Source organism: Capra hircus, chromosome 7 (assembly GCF_001704415.2).
Source record: "Capra hircus breed San Clemente chromosome 7, ASM170441v1, whole genome shotgun sequence".
Lineage (NCBI taxonomy): Eukaryota > Metazoa > Chordata > Mammalia > Artiodactyla > Bovidae > Capra > Capra hircus.
The window spans coordinates 58108314-58125705 of NC_030814.1; the positions used below are offsets into that span (position 1 = coordinate 58108314).

At 41.3% G+C, this 17392-nt stretch overlaps 2 protein-coding genes across 2 annotated transcripts; both read left to right on the forward strand.

Moving 5' to 3' along the window:
- Positions 6482-8706, forward strand: TAF7 (TATA-box binding protein associated factor 7). The gene has a single exon (XM_005683059.3). It carries the CDS (start codon positions 7142-7144, stop codon positions 8189-8191), a length of 1050 nt encoding a protein of 349 aa, XP_005683116.1. The 5' UTR covers positions 6482-7141; the 3' UTR covers positions 8192-8706.
- Positions 11028-14670, forward strand: LOC102182782 (mitochondrial ornithine transporter 2). The gene has a single exon (XM_018050245.1). It carries the CDS (start codon positions 13111-13113, stop codon positions 14014-14016), a length of 906 nt encoding a protein of 301 aa, XP_017905734.1. The 5' UTR covers positions 11028-13110; the 3' UTR covers positions 14017-14670.

Below are 17392 nucleotides of genomic sequence, written 5' to 3' on the forward strand. Positions count from 1 at the left end.
CTCCCCCATCTCCGGGATTCTCCAGGCAAGAACACTGGAGTGGGTTGCCATTTCCTTCTCCAATGCATCAAAGTGAAAAGTGAAAGTGAAGTCACTCAGTCGTGTCTGAATCTTAGCGACCCCATGGACTGCAGCCCACAAGGCTCCGCGGTCCATGGGATTTTCTAGGCAAGAGTACTGGAGTGGAGCGCCATTGCCTTCTCCATTAGTAATGTTAAGCTTTAATCTTCTAATGTACTTATTGCCATTGTGTCCTTTTTGGAATTATATATATATATACATATATATATATATATATATATACACACACACACATACATACATGCTATTATAATCCTCATAATAATCCGCTCTCTCATGGATACTACTGATTACCTCTACAGATTGAATATTTATGTCCCCCTGCAAAAAATTCATTTGTTGAAAGTTAATCTATGTGATGGTATTGAGAGAGAGGGCTTTGGTGAGATGATTAGGTCATGAGAGTGGAGTCCTAATAAATGGCATTAGTGCCTCTGTAAAATGGGCCACAGAGAGTTCCCCCATCCCTTTCACCATGTGAGGTTACAGCAAAAAAACTACCACCTATGAATCAGGAAGCCTGCCCTCATCAGACATCAAAGCTGCCGTTGCCTTTTTCAGATTTCTCAGACTTCTGATCTGAGAAATAAATTTCCATTGATTATAAGCCGCTCAAGTTATGGTATTTTGACACAGCAGCCCAAATAGATTATGACAGTTGCCCATGCCCTTTCCTCTCTACTAACACTTCCTTTTTAGAGGGCCACCCTCTGTGTACTTAAAGGGCAGCTGAACCTATTCACAGTGATAGTAAGTTCTGATAGATCTAAGCCCATACTGGTGATCTCATTGCTCTTGCCAGTGTTTAGTTAGGAATATGGCTTAAAGCAATTAATAATTAAAAAGTAGTCCTAGTGTGGGACTTTCCTGGTGGACTAGTGGTTAAGAATCCACCTTCAAATGCAGGGCACATGGGTTCAATCCCTGGTCTGGGAAGTAAGACCCCAAAGAACACAACGAAGATCCTGAGTGTGGCAACTAAGACCCAACACAGCCAAGTAAATAGATGTCTTTTAAAAAACCATGAGTTAAAAAATAACAAGCATGGGGCAAGGTTTCTCAACCCTGGTACTACTGCAATATTTTGAGTTAGATAACTTTGTTGTAGGGAGGATGTTTTATGCATTGTAGGATATTTAGCAGCACCCATGAGATGCCAGTAGATCCCACAGGTGCAACAATCAAAATGTCTCCAGACATCAATGAATGTCTCTTCCTCTCCACCATTTTGAAAATACAGGCTTAAGGTATTCCCCTGGTGACTATTATTGAGCCAGGGATAGGCATATAGTCTAAGCTGGTCCAATCAAACTGAAAGATTTTGGTTGGAAAGAACCACTCTCTGAATTTACCATGGACAAGGGAGGAAGTTCCTCAGTTACTGCTGGCAGGTTTCTTATGACCACAAACTTTGGAAGTTTACAAGGAGGTGAGGGTAAGGCTGAAAAAATTAGAAAATATAAATAAATGCTCATTCTCCAAAATTAGCAACAGTTAAACAATTCATGCCAGACCATGATTCTATCCTGCCTAGAGGCAGCCATACTTCTAGAACTACACTGTCTGATACTGTAACCACCCACCCACATGTGGCCATTGGGCTAGTGCTAGTCCAAACTGAAATGTGCCTTAAGTGTAAAATACACACCTGATTTTGAAGAGTCAGTAAAAAATAAGATTGTAAAATATGTCATTAATAATTTTACACTGATTACATGTTTAACAATATTTTTTGATAATTAGGTTAAATAAGATGCTATTGAAATTAATTTAATGTGCTTTTTTTGGCATTTTAATGTGGCTGCTAGGTAATTTAACATACATATGTAGCTTTCACCTATGGCTCACGTTGTATTTCTCTTGGACAGAGTTACTCTAGACTACCTAGTTTTTGAGATAACACATTTTCTTATTGTTTAAACCAGTGTAGGTTGACCTTTTTTCCTATAGAAAGCTTCCTGTTTGATACAAGAGGCTGCTACATTATCGTTAACCTGCTTTTTATTGATTATATACTGCTGGAACAGTATATAAGGTATATTTTGGGGACAATTTCTATTTCCTCACTCCTATAATTTTCAGTTTCCAAAATATAAACAAGGCTTCTCCCAACACGACATAACCTCCATAGTATAAGGAACTTGAAAGTTTATTAAAAGGAATTTTCAAACATACAGCACTATCCTGATTGTGAGACTCCTTTATCACAGGTAGGAAGCACTTTGAGGCTAGTTCCCACAGTGGGGAATTTACTGCTTCACCGAAATATTTGGTTCACCAGTATCACAGATATTCTATGGAACAACCACAGGAGTGTAATTCTTTTATTAACTCAATGGTTTCTATATGTCAAATGGATTTGATGAAAAAAAAAACTGAATTTATCAACAGACTTTAAGGTAATGGTGATATTGCAGTGCCCTTAGCTCTAGGATCAGTGTAATTACCCCTTATAAACAGCATTCAGAAAATGTATTAAACTCAAAGGCAGAAAGTATGTTTCACATTGAAGAAGGTAGATACTTTTGGGGTAACTTCAGTTGATTCTTTTAATTATCTCTGACAACCTTCTATTTCAAGGTTTACTAACTGAAATAGATCATAATTTTGGAAAATCTAAATTTCCCAGAATTTATCTCAAGTTATTTTCAGTGACAAAGATATCTGAGCATCATAAAACTCACAGGCAATTGAAATGCAAAGCAATATTTGGATTATTTTCAGGTATAAGCATGGCCGGCCTCACATTTTATAGGATTAAATAGAGCATTATGCAGAGGCGAGCATGTTAAATTCATATCCGTGAGTTCTGCTAGACAATTCAGGTATGACCTAAATCAAATCCTTTATGATTATACAGTGGAAGTGAGAAATAGATTTAAGGGCCTAGATCTGATAGATAGAGTGCCTGATGAAGTATGGAATGAGGTTCCTGACATTGTACAGGAGACAGGGATCAAAACCATCCCCATGGAAAAGAAATGCCAAAAAGCAAAATGGCTGTCCTGGGAAGCCTTACAAATAGCTGTGAAAAGAAGAGAAGTGAAAAGCCAAGGAGAAAAGGAAAGATATAAGCATCTGAATGCAGAATTCCAAAGAACAGCAAGAAGAGATAAGAAAGTCTTCTTCAGCAATCAGTGCAAAGAAATAGAGGAAAAGAACGGAATGGGAAAGACTAGAGATCTCTTCAAGAAAATTAGAGATACCAAGGGAACATTTCATGCAAAGATGGGCTCGATAAAGGACAGAAATGGTATGGACCTAACAGAAGCAGAAGATATTAAGAAGAGGTGTCAATAATACACAGAAGAACTGTACAAAAAAGATCTTAACGACCCGGATAATCATGATGGTGTGATCACTCATTTAGAGCCAGACATCTTGGAATGTGAAGTCAAGTGGGCCTTAGACAGCATCACTACGAATAAAGCTAGTGGAGGTGATGGAATTCCAGTGGAGCTATTTCAAATCCTGAAAGATGATGCTGTGAAAGTGCTGCACTCAATATGCCAGCAAATTTGGAAAACTCAGCAGTGGCCACAGGACTGGAAAAGGTCAGTTTTCATTCCAATCCCAAAGAAAGGCAATGCCAAAGAATGCTCAAACTACCTCACAATTGTACTCATCTCACATGCTAGTAAAGTAATGCTCAATATTCTCCAAGGCAGGCTTCAGCAATATGTGAACTGTGAACTTCCAGATGTTCAAGCTGGTTTCAGAAAAGGCAGAGGAAGCAGAGGTCAAATTGCCAACATCCGCTGGATCATTGAAAAAGCAAGAGAGTTCCAGAAAAACATCTATTTCTGCTTTATTGACTACGCCAAAGCCTTTGACTGTGTGGATCACAATAAACTGGAAAATTCTAAAAGAGATGGGAATACCAGACCATCTGACCTGCCTCTTGAGAAACCTATATGCAGGTCAGGAAGCAACAGTTAGAACTGGACATGGAACAACAGACTGGTTCTAAATAGGAAAAGGAATACGTCAAGGCTGTATATTGTCACCCTGCTTATTTAACTTATATCCAGAGTACATCATGAGAAGCGCTGGGCTGGAAGAAACACAAGCTGGAATCAAGATTGCCGGGAGAAATATCAATAACCTCAGATATGCAGATGACACCACCCTTATGGCAGAAAGTGAAGAGGAACTAAAGAGCCTCTTGATGAAAGTGAAAGAGGAAAGTGAAAAAGTTGTCTTAAAGCTAACATTCAGAAAACGAAGATCATGGCATCCGGTCCCATCACTTCATGGGAAAAAGATGGGGAAACAGCGGAAACAGCGTCAAGACTTTATTTTGGGGGGCTCCAAAATCACTGCAGATGGTGACTTCAGCCATGAAATTAAAAGGCGCTTACTCTTTGGAAGAAGAGTTATGACCAACCTAGATAGCATATTCAAAAGCAGAGACATTACTTTGCCGACTAAGGTCCATCTAGTCAAGGCTATGGTTTTTCCAGCGGCCAATTATGGATGTGAGAGTTGGACTATAAAGCAAGCTGAGCACTGAAGAATTGATGCTTTTGAACTGTGGTGTTGGAGAAGACTCTTGAGAGTCCCTTGGAATGAAGGAGATCCAACCAGTCCATCCTAAAGGAGATTAGTCCTGGGTGTTCATTGGAAGGACTGATGTTGAAGCTGAAACTCCAATAGTTTGGTCACCTGATGCAAAGAGCTGACTCATTGGAAAAGACTCTGATGCTGGGAAAGATTGAGGGCAGGAGGAGAAGTGGACAACAGAGGATAAGATGGTTGGATGGCATCACCGACTCAACGGACATGGTTTTGGGTGGACTCCGGGAGTTGGTGATGGACAGGGAGGCCTGGCCTGCTGTGGTTCATGGGGTCGCAAAGAGTTGGACATCACTGAGCCACTGAACTGAACTGAACATTCTTCAACACTTTACAGAACAAAGAACTAAAGCACAATTATGTGCAAGTGCATAATTTCCCTTGGGACTTAGCATGAAAAACTAAACTGGGGTCAAGCCATTTAAATTCCCCCCCATGATACGCAGTATAAGTCTGCTGAAACCAAAAGGGACATTCACATCCGCTGTTTGCAAACCTCCGGCCTCCTAACAATTTGTAGGACCCTTGACTGGAGAGGAAATGTCTATCAAGTGACTGTGTTTCATTTTAAGGCAATACAGAATGTATTTTCTCCCACAAATTATTAGAGGATTTAGATTATATTTATGTTCTTCGGATGGGTCAATTTTTTCATTCAATTACCAAATATTTCTTATGTCCCACGTTTTGATATGAGGCAATGGGACCAGATGAGCACACGGTTAGACTTCTAATTATCATGGACCTTCCAATCTTAGGTGAGGGAGACAATAAGTACAAAATAAATAAAGTGAATTTTCTACGTGTTAATCACATCTTAAGCGAGTTCCCTTAAACTTAAGATGCAGGTGTCGATATTTTAGAGAACAGAATTTTAATTTTAATGATAGTGGAACTCTACCAAATTGACCCTATTAATAAATGGAAATGAACAGAAGTGAAAACTCTTACACTGTTTGTCCAAAGTACTATAAATCCATGTTAAGAATACCTGACAACCTAAAGAGGCAAGTAGAAAAGTTAGCTGAACAGTAGGGGAGAATTTTTTTTTAATTCCAAACTAAAAAATTACTGGCAAATTAGTGGCAGGCGATAATACTTCAGTTAAAGGTTAATCAGACCATTCGTCTTTCAGACAACGGTCCTAAATGAACACGGTCCTCCCGAAGAACACTACGTTCCCTGTTTACACTTATACCTACACCTAACACATTAAAAGAGAAATCACCCCTGTTGCCTCAGGAAGTCTCCAAAACACAAACAGACCGTGAGTCACAGGCCCCCTAAGGACATTTTAATTATCAACAAACACACAATTACATAGTGGGCAGCACGTCCTCACGCCACTGATTCGGGTACTTTAAAATCTACAGGCATGGTTAGTTATGAATTCTTTTATCGGCTCCAGGTTTAAGAATATAGTCTGGGAGACTCTGAGATGTTTCCAGAAACAAACACTATTTCTGCACGGATGCCCTATCTCCAGTAATCACACGGAAGCCTAAGGAAGTAACCGGCCCCCGGCGAGCTAGTTAAAGCTCTGGCTTAGCAGAGGCAGGCGAGACAATCTTTCTTAAAATTGCTTTCTGTTTTACACACTTTAAAGACAGCAGTTGTTTTGGAAACATGATCGCCACCTTCTCCTAAAACCAAAATCTCGCGAGACAACAAGTCACGCCGAACGGCGTAATCGCGCGTTGCGCCTGCGCGCGCTGAAACGTCCTGCACTTCCGCCGAAGGCGTGCTGTCACTCACGGACTCCTCCTGTCCTGCGGGGTGACGTAACGCTTTCTTTTCCGCTAGCTCTGCAGCTCCGGACGGAGGCACGCCGAGCTGCGGAGTTGCAAAGTCTGGCGCTCGGAGCTGCGGTTCTCTGCGAGATTTCACCTTGCCGGTTCCCAGTCATTTCACCGATGATCAATAGCGGATCGCTTTGCCAAGTGCCGGGAAGAACAAAGGAATCAAGAAAGAGACGCTCTGCTCCCGGCCTTGTTCTGAGTGGCTTTTTCCGCTCGTTCCTGTCCGGAGAATCTGGATTTATAATCGTCACTGGATTGTAAGTACCCGAGGCGAAGAGAGCTCACTACGCCCCGCGTTTTGAATATCTTTGTTCCGGGAGAGTTTGTGGTTTGGGCGTATCTGCTGAGCCTTACTTTCTGTGCTGAAAATCCGTAGGAGCTGCCATTTGCTTTCTCTGCATTGTTCTGCAGCGGCATCTAGAGGTTGAAACTTGGCGTTGCAGCTAATAGATTTAAATGGACATAACTGAGTAAGAATGCATCAGTAACAACTGGTGTTCAGTCACGGCGTTTTCAAAAAGACTTGGGGCTTAATTAAAAACAGATATTTAGCTGATGTTCTACCTAGAACTCTTTGTAATTAAGGATTCAAGTTTATACAGAACTGGTCTTTCTGGTGAAGTACCTGGAACTTTTTAGTGCAACAAGTGGTTATTAGAGAAAAAGTGAATTACAAAGAAATAAAAATGAGTAAGAGCAAAGATGATGCTCCTCATGAACTAGAGAGCCAGTTTATCTTGCGCCTACCCCCGGAGTATGCCTCTACTGTGAGGCGGGCGGTACAGTCTGGCCATGTCAACTTGAAGGACAGACTATCAATTGAGTTACACCCTGATGGGCGTCATGGAATTGTCAGAGTGGACCGAGTCCCTTTGGCCGCAAAGTTGGTAGACCTGCCGTGTGTTATGGAGAGTTTGAAAACCATTGATAAAAAAACCTTTTACAAGACAGCTGATGTCTGTCAGATGCTTGTCTCTACAGTTGATGGTGATCTCTATCCTCCTGTGGAGGAACCAGTTGCTACTGCTGATCCCAAAGCAAGCAAAAAGAAGGATAAGGACAAAGAGAAAAAATTTGTTTGGAACCATGGAATTACTCTGCCTTTGAAAAATGTGAGAAAGAGAAGATTCCGTAAGACAGCAAAGAAAAAGTATATTGAGTCTCCAGATGTGGAAAAAGAAGTAAAGCGGTTGCTGAGCACAGATGCTGAAGCTGTCAGTACCCGCTGGGAAATAATTGCTGAAGATGAGACAAAAGAAACAGAAAATCAGGGCCTTGATATCTCTTCCCCAGGAATGTCTGGCCACAGGCAGGGCCATGACTCCTTAGAACATGATGAGCTTCGGGAGATATTCAATGACCTCAGCAGCAGCAGTGAAGATGAAGATGAGACACAGCATCACGATGAAGAAGATATAAACATCATAGACACTGAAGAAGATCTGGAAAGGCAGCTACAGGACAAACTAAATGAATCAGATGAACAGCACCAAGAAAAGGAGGGAACCAATCAGCTGGTTATGGGAATTCAGAAACAGATTGATAACATGAAAGGCAAGCTCCAAGAGACCCAGGACAGAGCAAAGAGACAGGAGGATCTCATCATGAAAGTGGAAAACCTGGCTCTCAAGAACAGATTTCAGGCTGTGCTGGATGAACTGAAACAAAAGGAAGACCGGGAAAAGGAGCAGCTCAGCTCTTTGCAAGAAGAGCTAGAATCACTCCTAGAGAAGTGAGGAGTGGTTTCATACTTAATTTCATTACTGTGAGAGGTCAGCATTGAAAGAGAAAATTTTTTTTGTTTTCATTGCTTGTAAAACTTTGCAGTTCGCAGTTTCTTCCACTGTCTTCTATTGGATTTGTCTTGTAGACAAATGTGAATTTCTATCTCATTTGTCTTTTGGAACCACTTTGCTAGGTGTTTATCCCGTAGGAAGTAGGAATGTATAGACAGATAAATGTGGAGAAGTTGTAGGATTAGTGGAGTGAAAAGTTCAACTTTGTTATTAATCACAGCTTCATTGCAGGACTTTGTGGCTGTTTCTCCGTTTAGAAGCTTCCATTGCTACTCTGTGATGACATCTGAGGTAAATCAGTAGAGTCTAGTCTGGAGGCAGTAAAGTTTGTTTGCATATGTTTTTTGATGCTATAGCTAATTTTCCAGCTATTCAAAGCAATTTTTCGTATTTTTGCATTGCAAGTCATTTCGTAACGTTCAACAATAAATAAAAGCAAGTTAAGTTTCACTTTAGAATGTGTCTTGCTCTTTTAGGGGTAATGGATATTATCCTCTTCTGAAGTGGTTTCCTGGTGGGGTTTAATATATTGACCAATTGGATTCTGTTTTGTAGGAAAAGAAGCAGTTATGTTCGATTTTAAGAAAAGAACACAGCAAGGGCAAAGAAATCAGGCAGTATCACCTTTACATTATGTTTCCAATCCACCTGCTCCATTTGGAGGTTAGGAAATAAAGAGCCTTCCTAAACTATCTGAATGTTTTTTCCAGCCTAATCTCCCATTCTTCCACTGTTTTCAATCCTGAGCTTATTTACATTTTTTTCAAGGAGTTTAATTACTCCTCTTCCTCTATAATAGTCTAATGGGATAAGTACTCTTATGCATCTGTCATACCAGAGTCTAAGTTACCTGTTGCTCATATCCTTACTAAGCTGTTAATTCACTGAGATTAGGCATTTTGCCTTGTTAGTCACTGTAAAGAAGAGTAAAGCAGTTAAAAATCACAAGGTCAGGTGATGTAGTGCCTGAGTTGAGTGATCTTGGGCAAGTAAATTAATCTGTTTGCCTCAATTTCCTCATTTCTAAAGTGGAGGTGATAATATCATCTACCTCGGGACCTTTGATTTTGGCTATTGAGTTAATATAAAGGATTTGAAAACAATTCCTGGAATAGAAACAAATTATTGCCTATTTTCTAGGCAGGGATTACAAACGTAATAGGGATTACAAACTTCAATGAAAGAGTGATCAAAATGGTAGAAAAGTGTATGAAGAAACTTAAATGTTGACTGGTTTCAAATTAAAGAATCTAAATCAAAGCTTAAACTACAGCAGAAACAAAGTTTGTTTCCAATACATACATCTACAGCATAAGCATACTGAGTTTACTGTAGCTTTGTTTTTTTATTTATGGTTTTGCATAAAGCCTCCATAATGAAGAGTAATTATCTGTTACATAACTTCAAAAGAGAACAACTTAAGATCCATTTCCCTTCATGTAAACCCAGAGTTTCCAAAAAAGACTCACTTTTCTCACAGCTCCCTTGTCTGATGAGTGTGATATATAGTTGGGCTACAGTTTTCAATATTTCTCTGAGTTTGTGAACAGAAATTGAATTTTTAAAAAAAAGTTTAAAAGAAAAAACTCACTGAAAATTTTAAGCAATGCAGAAATTTTACAAATTCTCAATTTTACTCACTCCCCTATTACTGGTCACTTAGGTTGTTCTGTTTTAAATTTGCTATTACACAGAATAATGCAATAAGCATATCACTGTGGCCTCCATTTTTCATTGTATTTATAGATTAGGTACATGGGGGTCTTTATGTTCAGTTCTAAATGTCATAAAGCCTAGACATTTTGAATTTATAGATCAAATGTTTGAGATGAAAAATTGAGACAAATTGTGACAAGTCAAGTCTCTGAAGGACTGTGTCTTGAACTCTGCTTTTTATCTTTTTTAGTATCCAGTAAGAATTCTGTGTAAAAACAGACTAGGAAAACTGCTCACCACACAGGAAGTATAGATGTTGGCCTTTCTGTATTACAGATGCCCAGCTCTTTCACACTACAGAGCTTTACTTTTATTACACTTACATTTCCCTTTTTCTGGAACAGTCTAGATAATCTCATGGCTAGCTTTTTGTTACTCAGCCCTCAGTTCAGACTTTACTTTCTCTGGTAAACCTACCTGGCTACTCAATCAGATATCTAGGGACCATGTGATGTAGGTATGCATCTTCTTAAGAGTGATGGACTTCACTGAAAATCTGGAAATTTCATTGCCATTATTTTCCATGTATGCTTGGGAGTACGTGTGCTTAAATTTAAAACAGAAGCATCATAATTTTGATTAAGTTAGAATCAGGAAAAAATGGTTTCAGATGGTTAAGACTGCCTTTTGTCTTGGGCAATGTTACAGTATATTCTGTAAACAGTATATACAGTACAGCTCCAAGTCCAGCTGTTTAGTATATTTTATGGAACTTGAGTTCTGGCAGTAATATTTGTACAACTGTGTCTGACTGTTCAATGAAGTTCCAGACCATGTTTCTATTAATGCCTGCATGGTCCCTGGCACTGATTACTAATTTGGTTTTTCCAAAACATAACACATATATGAACTTAATGCAGAACCAGTTAATGATTTACTGCAGTAACCTCCATCTCTTGTGTTTGTAAAAACTCAGTATGTGCTTTAAAAATAAACAAAATTTTAAAATATTTAAAAAATAAACAATGTACCATATGTCATTAATGGACAGTTTTAAAAGCCAAAACATTTTTAAAAAACTCAAATATAATAGGACTAAAATTTTTTTTTTCTAGTTTAAAATGGCACATTGTTCTTGTGAATCTTTTTTCTCTCCCAGAAAGCCTGTTGATAATAGCATAGCAGCCCCTAAGGGAAAGAATAGGAGGTGAGACAGCAGGGGGTGAGAGACGTCAATCTGTTTTGATAAAACCAAAGCAGGTGAAGAAATGATTAATTCAGAGGTGGCAGAAAATTTCATGCTAAATGTCTACAAGGAGGTATACCAAGGAGAAACAAACCCACTTGACATAGACACTGTGAGCCTGGTCCTTTGTGCAGGCTGTCTCCAAGGAAAAGAGAAGGTGTGTGGCTGAAAACAGGATTAAAGTCCAAGTTCAGGGACTTCCCTGGCAGTCCAGTGGTTAGGATTCCAGCTTTCACTGCGGAGGGCACAGATTAGATACCTGGTGGGGGAACCAAGATGCCACAGGCCCGGCAATGCAGCCAAATAATAAAAGTCTGTGTTCAGAGAGGTTGGATGTCCAGGAACCCTATCTCACTGGAGGAAGCCAGATGACTTCCTTACCCATCCCGCAGAAGGAGTTTATTTTATGGGTCAACTGAACTAAGGAAGGCCCAGATGAAGGCTGGGTTCTACAGCACTTAAACAAGGGAATTGGGTGAAAGTCTTTTTGATTGCAGAATGTCAACCCTCTTCTCCCATTTGGTCTCCTTACATCAGTACTCAAGGCATACACTGCCCCTCCCCCATCCCCAAGCACGGACAAACAGACAGATTGGAAGATTATTCTCTGAAGAAACCATGTGGTACTGGAGGAAAGAAATCCAGGTACACTTGGGCACTCTAAAGAAAAGACCAGGTCACTATTTTCTATGGCAATGAAGTCTACCTGATGACAAACACATCTATCCATGCACCATCTGCTTTTAGAAGCCTCACTTTAAAATATTAGCTGATAGCCAAAGGATCAAAGAAAGCTTTCAAAATGAGTCATTTAAACACTTTATGCCCTCCCCATTTTGTTTTTAACCCCCAAAGTAAAAATACCGCCTAGGGCTTAGAACCTAAACTTGAAGAGCATTGGATTATAAGCATCTGGGGGGAAAAAGTGTCCTGGCAGCGGTACCCTCACTGATGGCCCAAACCACATCTTGCCTACTAGGTCTGTGGTCAAATTACACCCAGAACTTCTGTTGCACAAAGCTGCATGGCTCCTCAACGAGAGCCCGGAAGCACCAGAACCACACAGCTCTTTTCTATCAACTTTCTTAGCTATATATAAATACCTCTTTTCCAAGCCGATTGTACAAGGCCGTGCCCTACCTCTGGAAATAAGGGCTCTGCGTCACTATCGCGCAGGGATCCAGGCCCAGAGCCTCGGGGATGTTGCCACGAAATAAGGCTTCTGTCCGCCTCAGGCCTCCCTTCCAGTCCCCAGGAGAGAGGCGCGGCGGTCGGCACCTTTGCGGAGCCGCCGTTCCTCTCCCGACGCGACTGAGAGTTTTCTGACCTGAGGCGATTGAGAGTTTTCTGACCAGTAGAATACACCGACAGTCAGGTAACAACCACCCCACCCCCCGCCCCCACAGCGTGTTTGTTGTTTTCTCTATTATAAACCTTTGTCTCTGAAGGTTGACCTTTGACTCCAGGCGCGATCAACTGGGAGCACCTCCCATTTTGTTTGGCCGAGTAGAAAATGCGCGAGGCCGGGGTCTAGCCGTAAGGGAAGGCATTTCTTCCTTCGCTGCAGCAGCGCCTAGAGTTTCTGCGCCTAATCTCAGGAATTTATCGAATCGCTTTCAACTGCTGTATTGTAATTCATTTGAAGTGTTTATCTAGTCCGTTCTCGAGCCCGCGGGGGCTAGGACGGCCCGGCTGAGTGGAGCTAACAGGCGGCGGAGCTAACAGACCGCCGCGTCGGGGGTCCGGCGGTCACGCGGCGCGAGGAGCGGCGCGCGCTGGGCCACCGCCGGGGGTTAGCGCTGGGCCACGGTGCGCGGGGATGGCGGCCCGAGGCCTAATCTGGGGTTAAGCGGCTACTCCCGCCGGGGAGAGACAGCCAAGAGTAGGGGGTGGGACACAGGACGCCCGTCTGAAACTCCAGAGAGTGGACTCCGCGGAGACCGGCGGGTGGGCGAACATGAAGTCCAGTCCTGCTATCCAGGCTGCCATCGACCTCACCGCGGGGGCCCTGGGGGGCACAGCGTGCGTCCTGACCGGGCAGCCCTTCGACACTATGAAGGTGAAGATGCAGACATTCCCCGGCCTGTACAAGGGCCTCACCGACTGTGCCCTGAAGACGTACTCCCAAGTGGGCTTGCGGGGCTTCTACAAGGGGACCGGCCCCGCGCTGCTGGCCTACGTCGCCGAGAACTCGGTCCTCTTCATGTGCTATGGCTTCTGCCAACAGTTCGTTAGGAAAGTGGCTGGACTGGACGAGCAGGCGAAGCTGAATGATCTGCAAACTGCGGCCGCGGGCTCCATCGCCTCAGCGTTTGCCGCGCTGGCCCTGTGCCCCACTGAGCTCGTGAAGTGCCGGCTGCAGACCATGCACGAACTGGAGATGTCAGGGAGGATAGCCAAAAGCCACGATACAGTTTGGTCCGTCGTGAAGAGTATCCTTAGAAAGGATGGCCCCTGGGGCTTCTACCACGGACTCACGAGTACTCTGTTTCAAGTAGTACCAGGCTATTTCTTCTTCTTCGGTGGCTATGAACTGAGCCGATCATTTTTTGCCTCGGGGGGGTCAAAAGATGAACTAGGCCCTGTCCCCTTGATGTTAAGTGGTGGAATTGCCGGCATTTGCCTTTGGTTTGTCATATACCCCGTGGATTGTATCAAATCCAGAATTCAGGTTCTTTCCATGTTTGGAAAACAGACAGGATTCATCAGAACTCTTTTAAGTGTTGTGAGAACCGAAGGAATAGCAGCTTTATATTCTGGTCTGAAAGCTACTCTGATTCGAGCGTTTCCTGCCAATGCAGCACTATTTTTGGCTTATGAATACAGCAGGAAAATGATGATGAGCCAGTTTGAAGCATACTGAAGTATCTTGGTGAGTCTGGATCCAAGTACAAGCCTTTGGGGACTGTAACTCAGTTTCATGAAGCTCTAGACCAGTGCGGTACTATTGTTGACTTCCTGGGAGCTTTGTTTTTGTCTTTCCTTCTTATACTCTTAAACTTTATGAAAGAAACTTCATTTTATATCATATAATTTCAGCCCATAATTGTATTCAAATAGAAAAGTTGCTGCTCTTATGTTTGGTGAGATACACAGCGGGAGTGGGTGGTCCTAGGTACCTAATCTGAAAAGCTAAATATAGTTGAGGGAAAAAGAATTATAGTTGAGTTTTTGCATAAATGTGCATATGTACATGCAGTTTGGTTGGTTATGTGTTGTGTGAATTAAATAGACCTTGGTTCCTGTGTTTAATCTTATGTCACAAGAAAAAACCGAGTTAAGCATGTTTCTGAAGGTGCTTATAAATGATTGCTTAATCCACTCAAGATGTAGGGTCTCTGGAAAACTCTGCTTAAAATGTGCACTGTTCTAGCCAATTAAAGTTTTTAAAAAGTTTTTGTGTGGTGCTTGAAAACCAAAATATCCATCTACAATTTTTTGAATCTACAATGATTCATTTATTTTATTTTTTACTGAGGTAACTGATTTATAGCATTATATTTCTATGTACCCTATAATGTGCTCACTACCAAAATTTTATTTTTTCTTTCATTACCATGTAATTGATCCCCTTTATCCAGTTTGTCTTCCTCCTTCACCCTCCCCCCCATAACCACTACTCTGTTCTCTGTAATTATGTTTGTTTTGTTTGGTTTTGGGTTGTTCTTTTATTATTATTGGGTTTTGTTTGTTTATTAGTTTTTCATATTCCACATGTGAATGAAGTCATATGGTATTTGTCTTTGTCTGTCTGACTTATTTCACTTAATACCTTCAAGGTCCATCCATGTTGATGCAAATGGCAAGATTTTATCTTTTTTTCCTCATCTAGATTTTGAAGAGGAGAATATACTTGCATACTGATGTGGTTTCCACATTTGTTAAAGTTTCAGGGTAGGCATCCCAGATTTCCCCAAGATTGCTCTACTCTTAAAATAATGCTACTTAAGAGGGATCATATTCCACACTCTTAGGTGTGGCTTAGTTAGGCATTAGGTCTCTGGGAAGTAGCCTGGCCTTTGTGTCAAATTTCATTCCTCTACTCTCCCAAAGAGCTTCCCCTATGCACTACTTTAGACTGAAATGGTGAAGAATGGAGCTGTGCTTCTATGCTTTGATGAAGACCCATGTAGCTGACAACAGTTCTTAGCTTCCAGTCTCAGGGTCCTGGGCTGGGAAGGATTCCAGGATTTACTGTTGGCCCATTTAGAGGTTATTGATCCCCTTTGGGGGGACTTCCCTGGTGGCTAATGGTAAAGAATCTGCCTGCAATGCAGGAAACCCGCGTTCGATCCCTGGATGGAGAAGATCCCCTGGAGAAGAGATTAGCTGCCTACTCCAGTATTCTTGCCTGGATTATTCCATGGACAGAGGATCCCCCTTGGATCATTCATTGTCCTCTCTGCCTCCACCAGTGAGAAACCTTTCCAGGGAACAGCAAGTGCAAAAGCCATGAGAACTTTTTGTTCCCTAATGGTGATCAAGTAATATTACCAGTGGATGAATGAAGTCCTCTCCTCTCAAACAGAACTAGACAGAACTTAAGTGTTTGCAGTTCACAGTGATTAATGTTAGAGCTGACCCAGTCTGAAGCTTACCTGAGGATCCATAACTCCTAGTCATTTTGTTTTTTACAGTGTTGGAACATTCTAAATTTTGTACTGGTCATCTGTGAATTTTACTGGTGATTATACATAAGACCTTACAAAACAATGAAACATTAAAAACAACTTTATTAAACTATACCATATGCATGTATATAGGCACTGACAAAAATCAAAATGACAGAGTCCATCTGACCCCTACATGCTTGTGCATCTGTTCTTTGGCCCTATGGTGTAAGAGGGTCATTCTTATAAAGTAAGCCTCACATTTCCTTGCTGATTCAAGACAAGCAGAGTCACTCTCCTTAAGAAGTGGTTTTAAGCAGTTTGTAAAGCTGAAAACTGGCAGGTTCCCATGTTAATGATCGTCCATAGCATGTGTGTAAATCACTGCTGGTGAAAAGTACATCTGGTGTGGAACCCCCAATTTCCTTCAGCTTTTTGCTGTCTATCAAGTTTCCATAGTAACTAGCCATATTGCCATAGGCAGAAGGGTCAGGGTGATGGATGTTGACAAACAGGGGCTGTGGCAGACATTTGGGGAAGAGATGCTCAGTGTCATGTCTGGTGTGCCCCAGAGTGATGGCTGGTCTTCCATTTGCTTTTTCTTTAAAAGAAAACCATTTTTCTAATTCTGAGTTATTTATACATTTAAGTTATATGTTGCATACATAAGTGGTCAGTAGCTACTTAGCGAGGCTATATTCAAGCAGGTCTTCATTAAAGCAGGAAAGAGAACAGGAATGACTTCCGCAGGAAGTGGACCTTTCAGAGGCTCCAGGCCCCTGCCCAGCATCCATGGGCTGGTCTCGATTAGCCCTGTTGTCAATGGACCTTTTCACATGTAGTCCATTAAAGGTTTCACTAAATATCTTCAATAGAAATAATTTGTGACAAGCAAGAGTAAGGAATTGAAACCTAAGTCAGAATTGTTTTCTACTCTTTGCTTAATTCATGGTTCAATATTGAGGTACAACTTGTAGCACTTCAGACCTGTTCTCAGAGAAAAATATAGTAACTTGAAATATTGTGCTTAAAGAAATTTGAGTGTTTGGTCATTAAATTATTTACCTAAATTGAAGTATTTATTGAATTTGCACTATTTACAGTATACTGTTTGAGCTCTGGGGATTCAGATATTAATGGTCTGGTTTCTGTTCTTAAGGATCTAATGGTCTAGATGTTCTACAGTCAAAAGAGTGATTTTCTAGAATACAGTTTAGAACAAAAGATTAGCATGCAAATTATATGTGTGTGTGTAAAGTGAGTGATACATATGTGTGTAAAATCTTTAATTGTGTTTTTGTTTTTATATTGTGGTTTCTTTCTGTCATTTAAATTACTTCCATGGTATTTCTTTCTCTTCTCAGAACCTCAGCTTTATTGAGATATAAATGATAGATAACATTGTGCTTGTTTAAGGTATACAATGTGATGCTTTGATATACATGTTTATTAGTAATATGTATTACTAATGTCTATTCAGTTCAGTTCAGTTGCTCAGTCGTGTCTGACTCTTTGTGACCCCATGAACCTGAATCGCAGCATGCCAGGCCTCCCTGTCCATCACCAACTCCCAGAGTCTACCCAAACCCATGTCCACTGAGTCGGTGATGCCATCCAACCATCTCATCT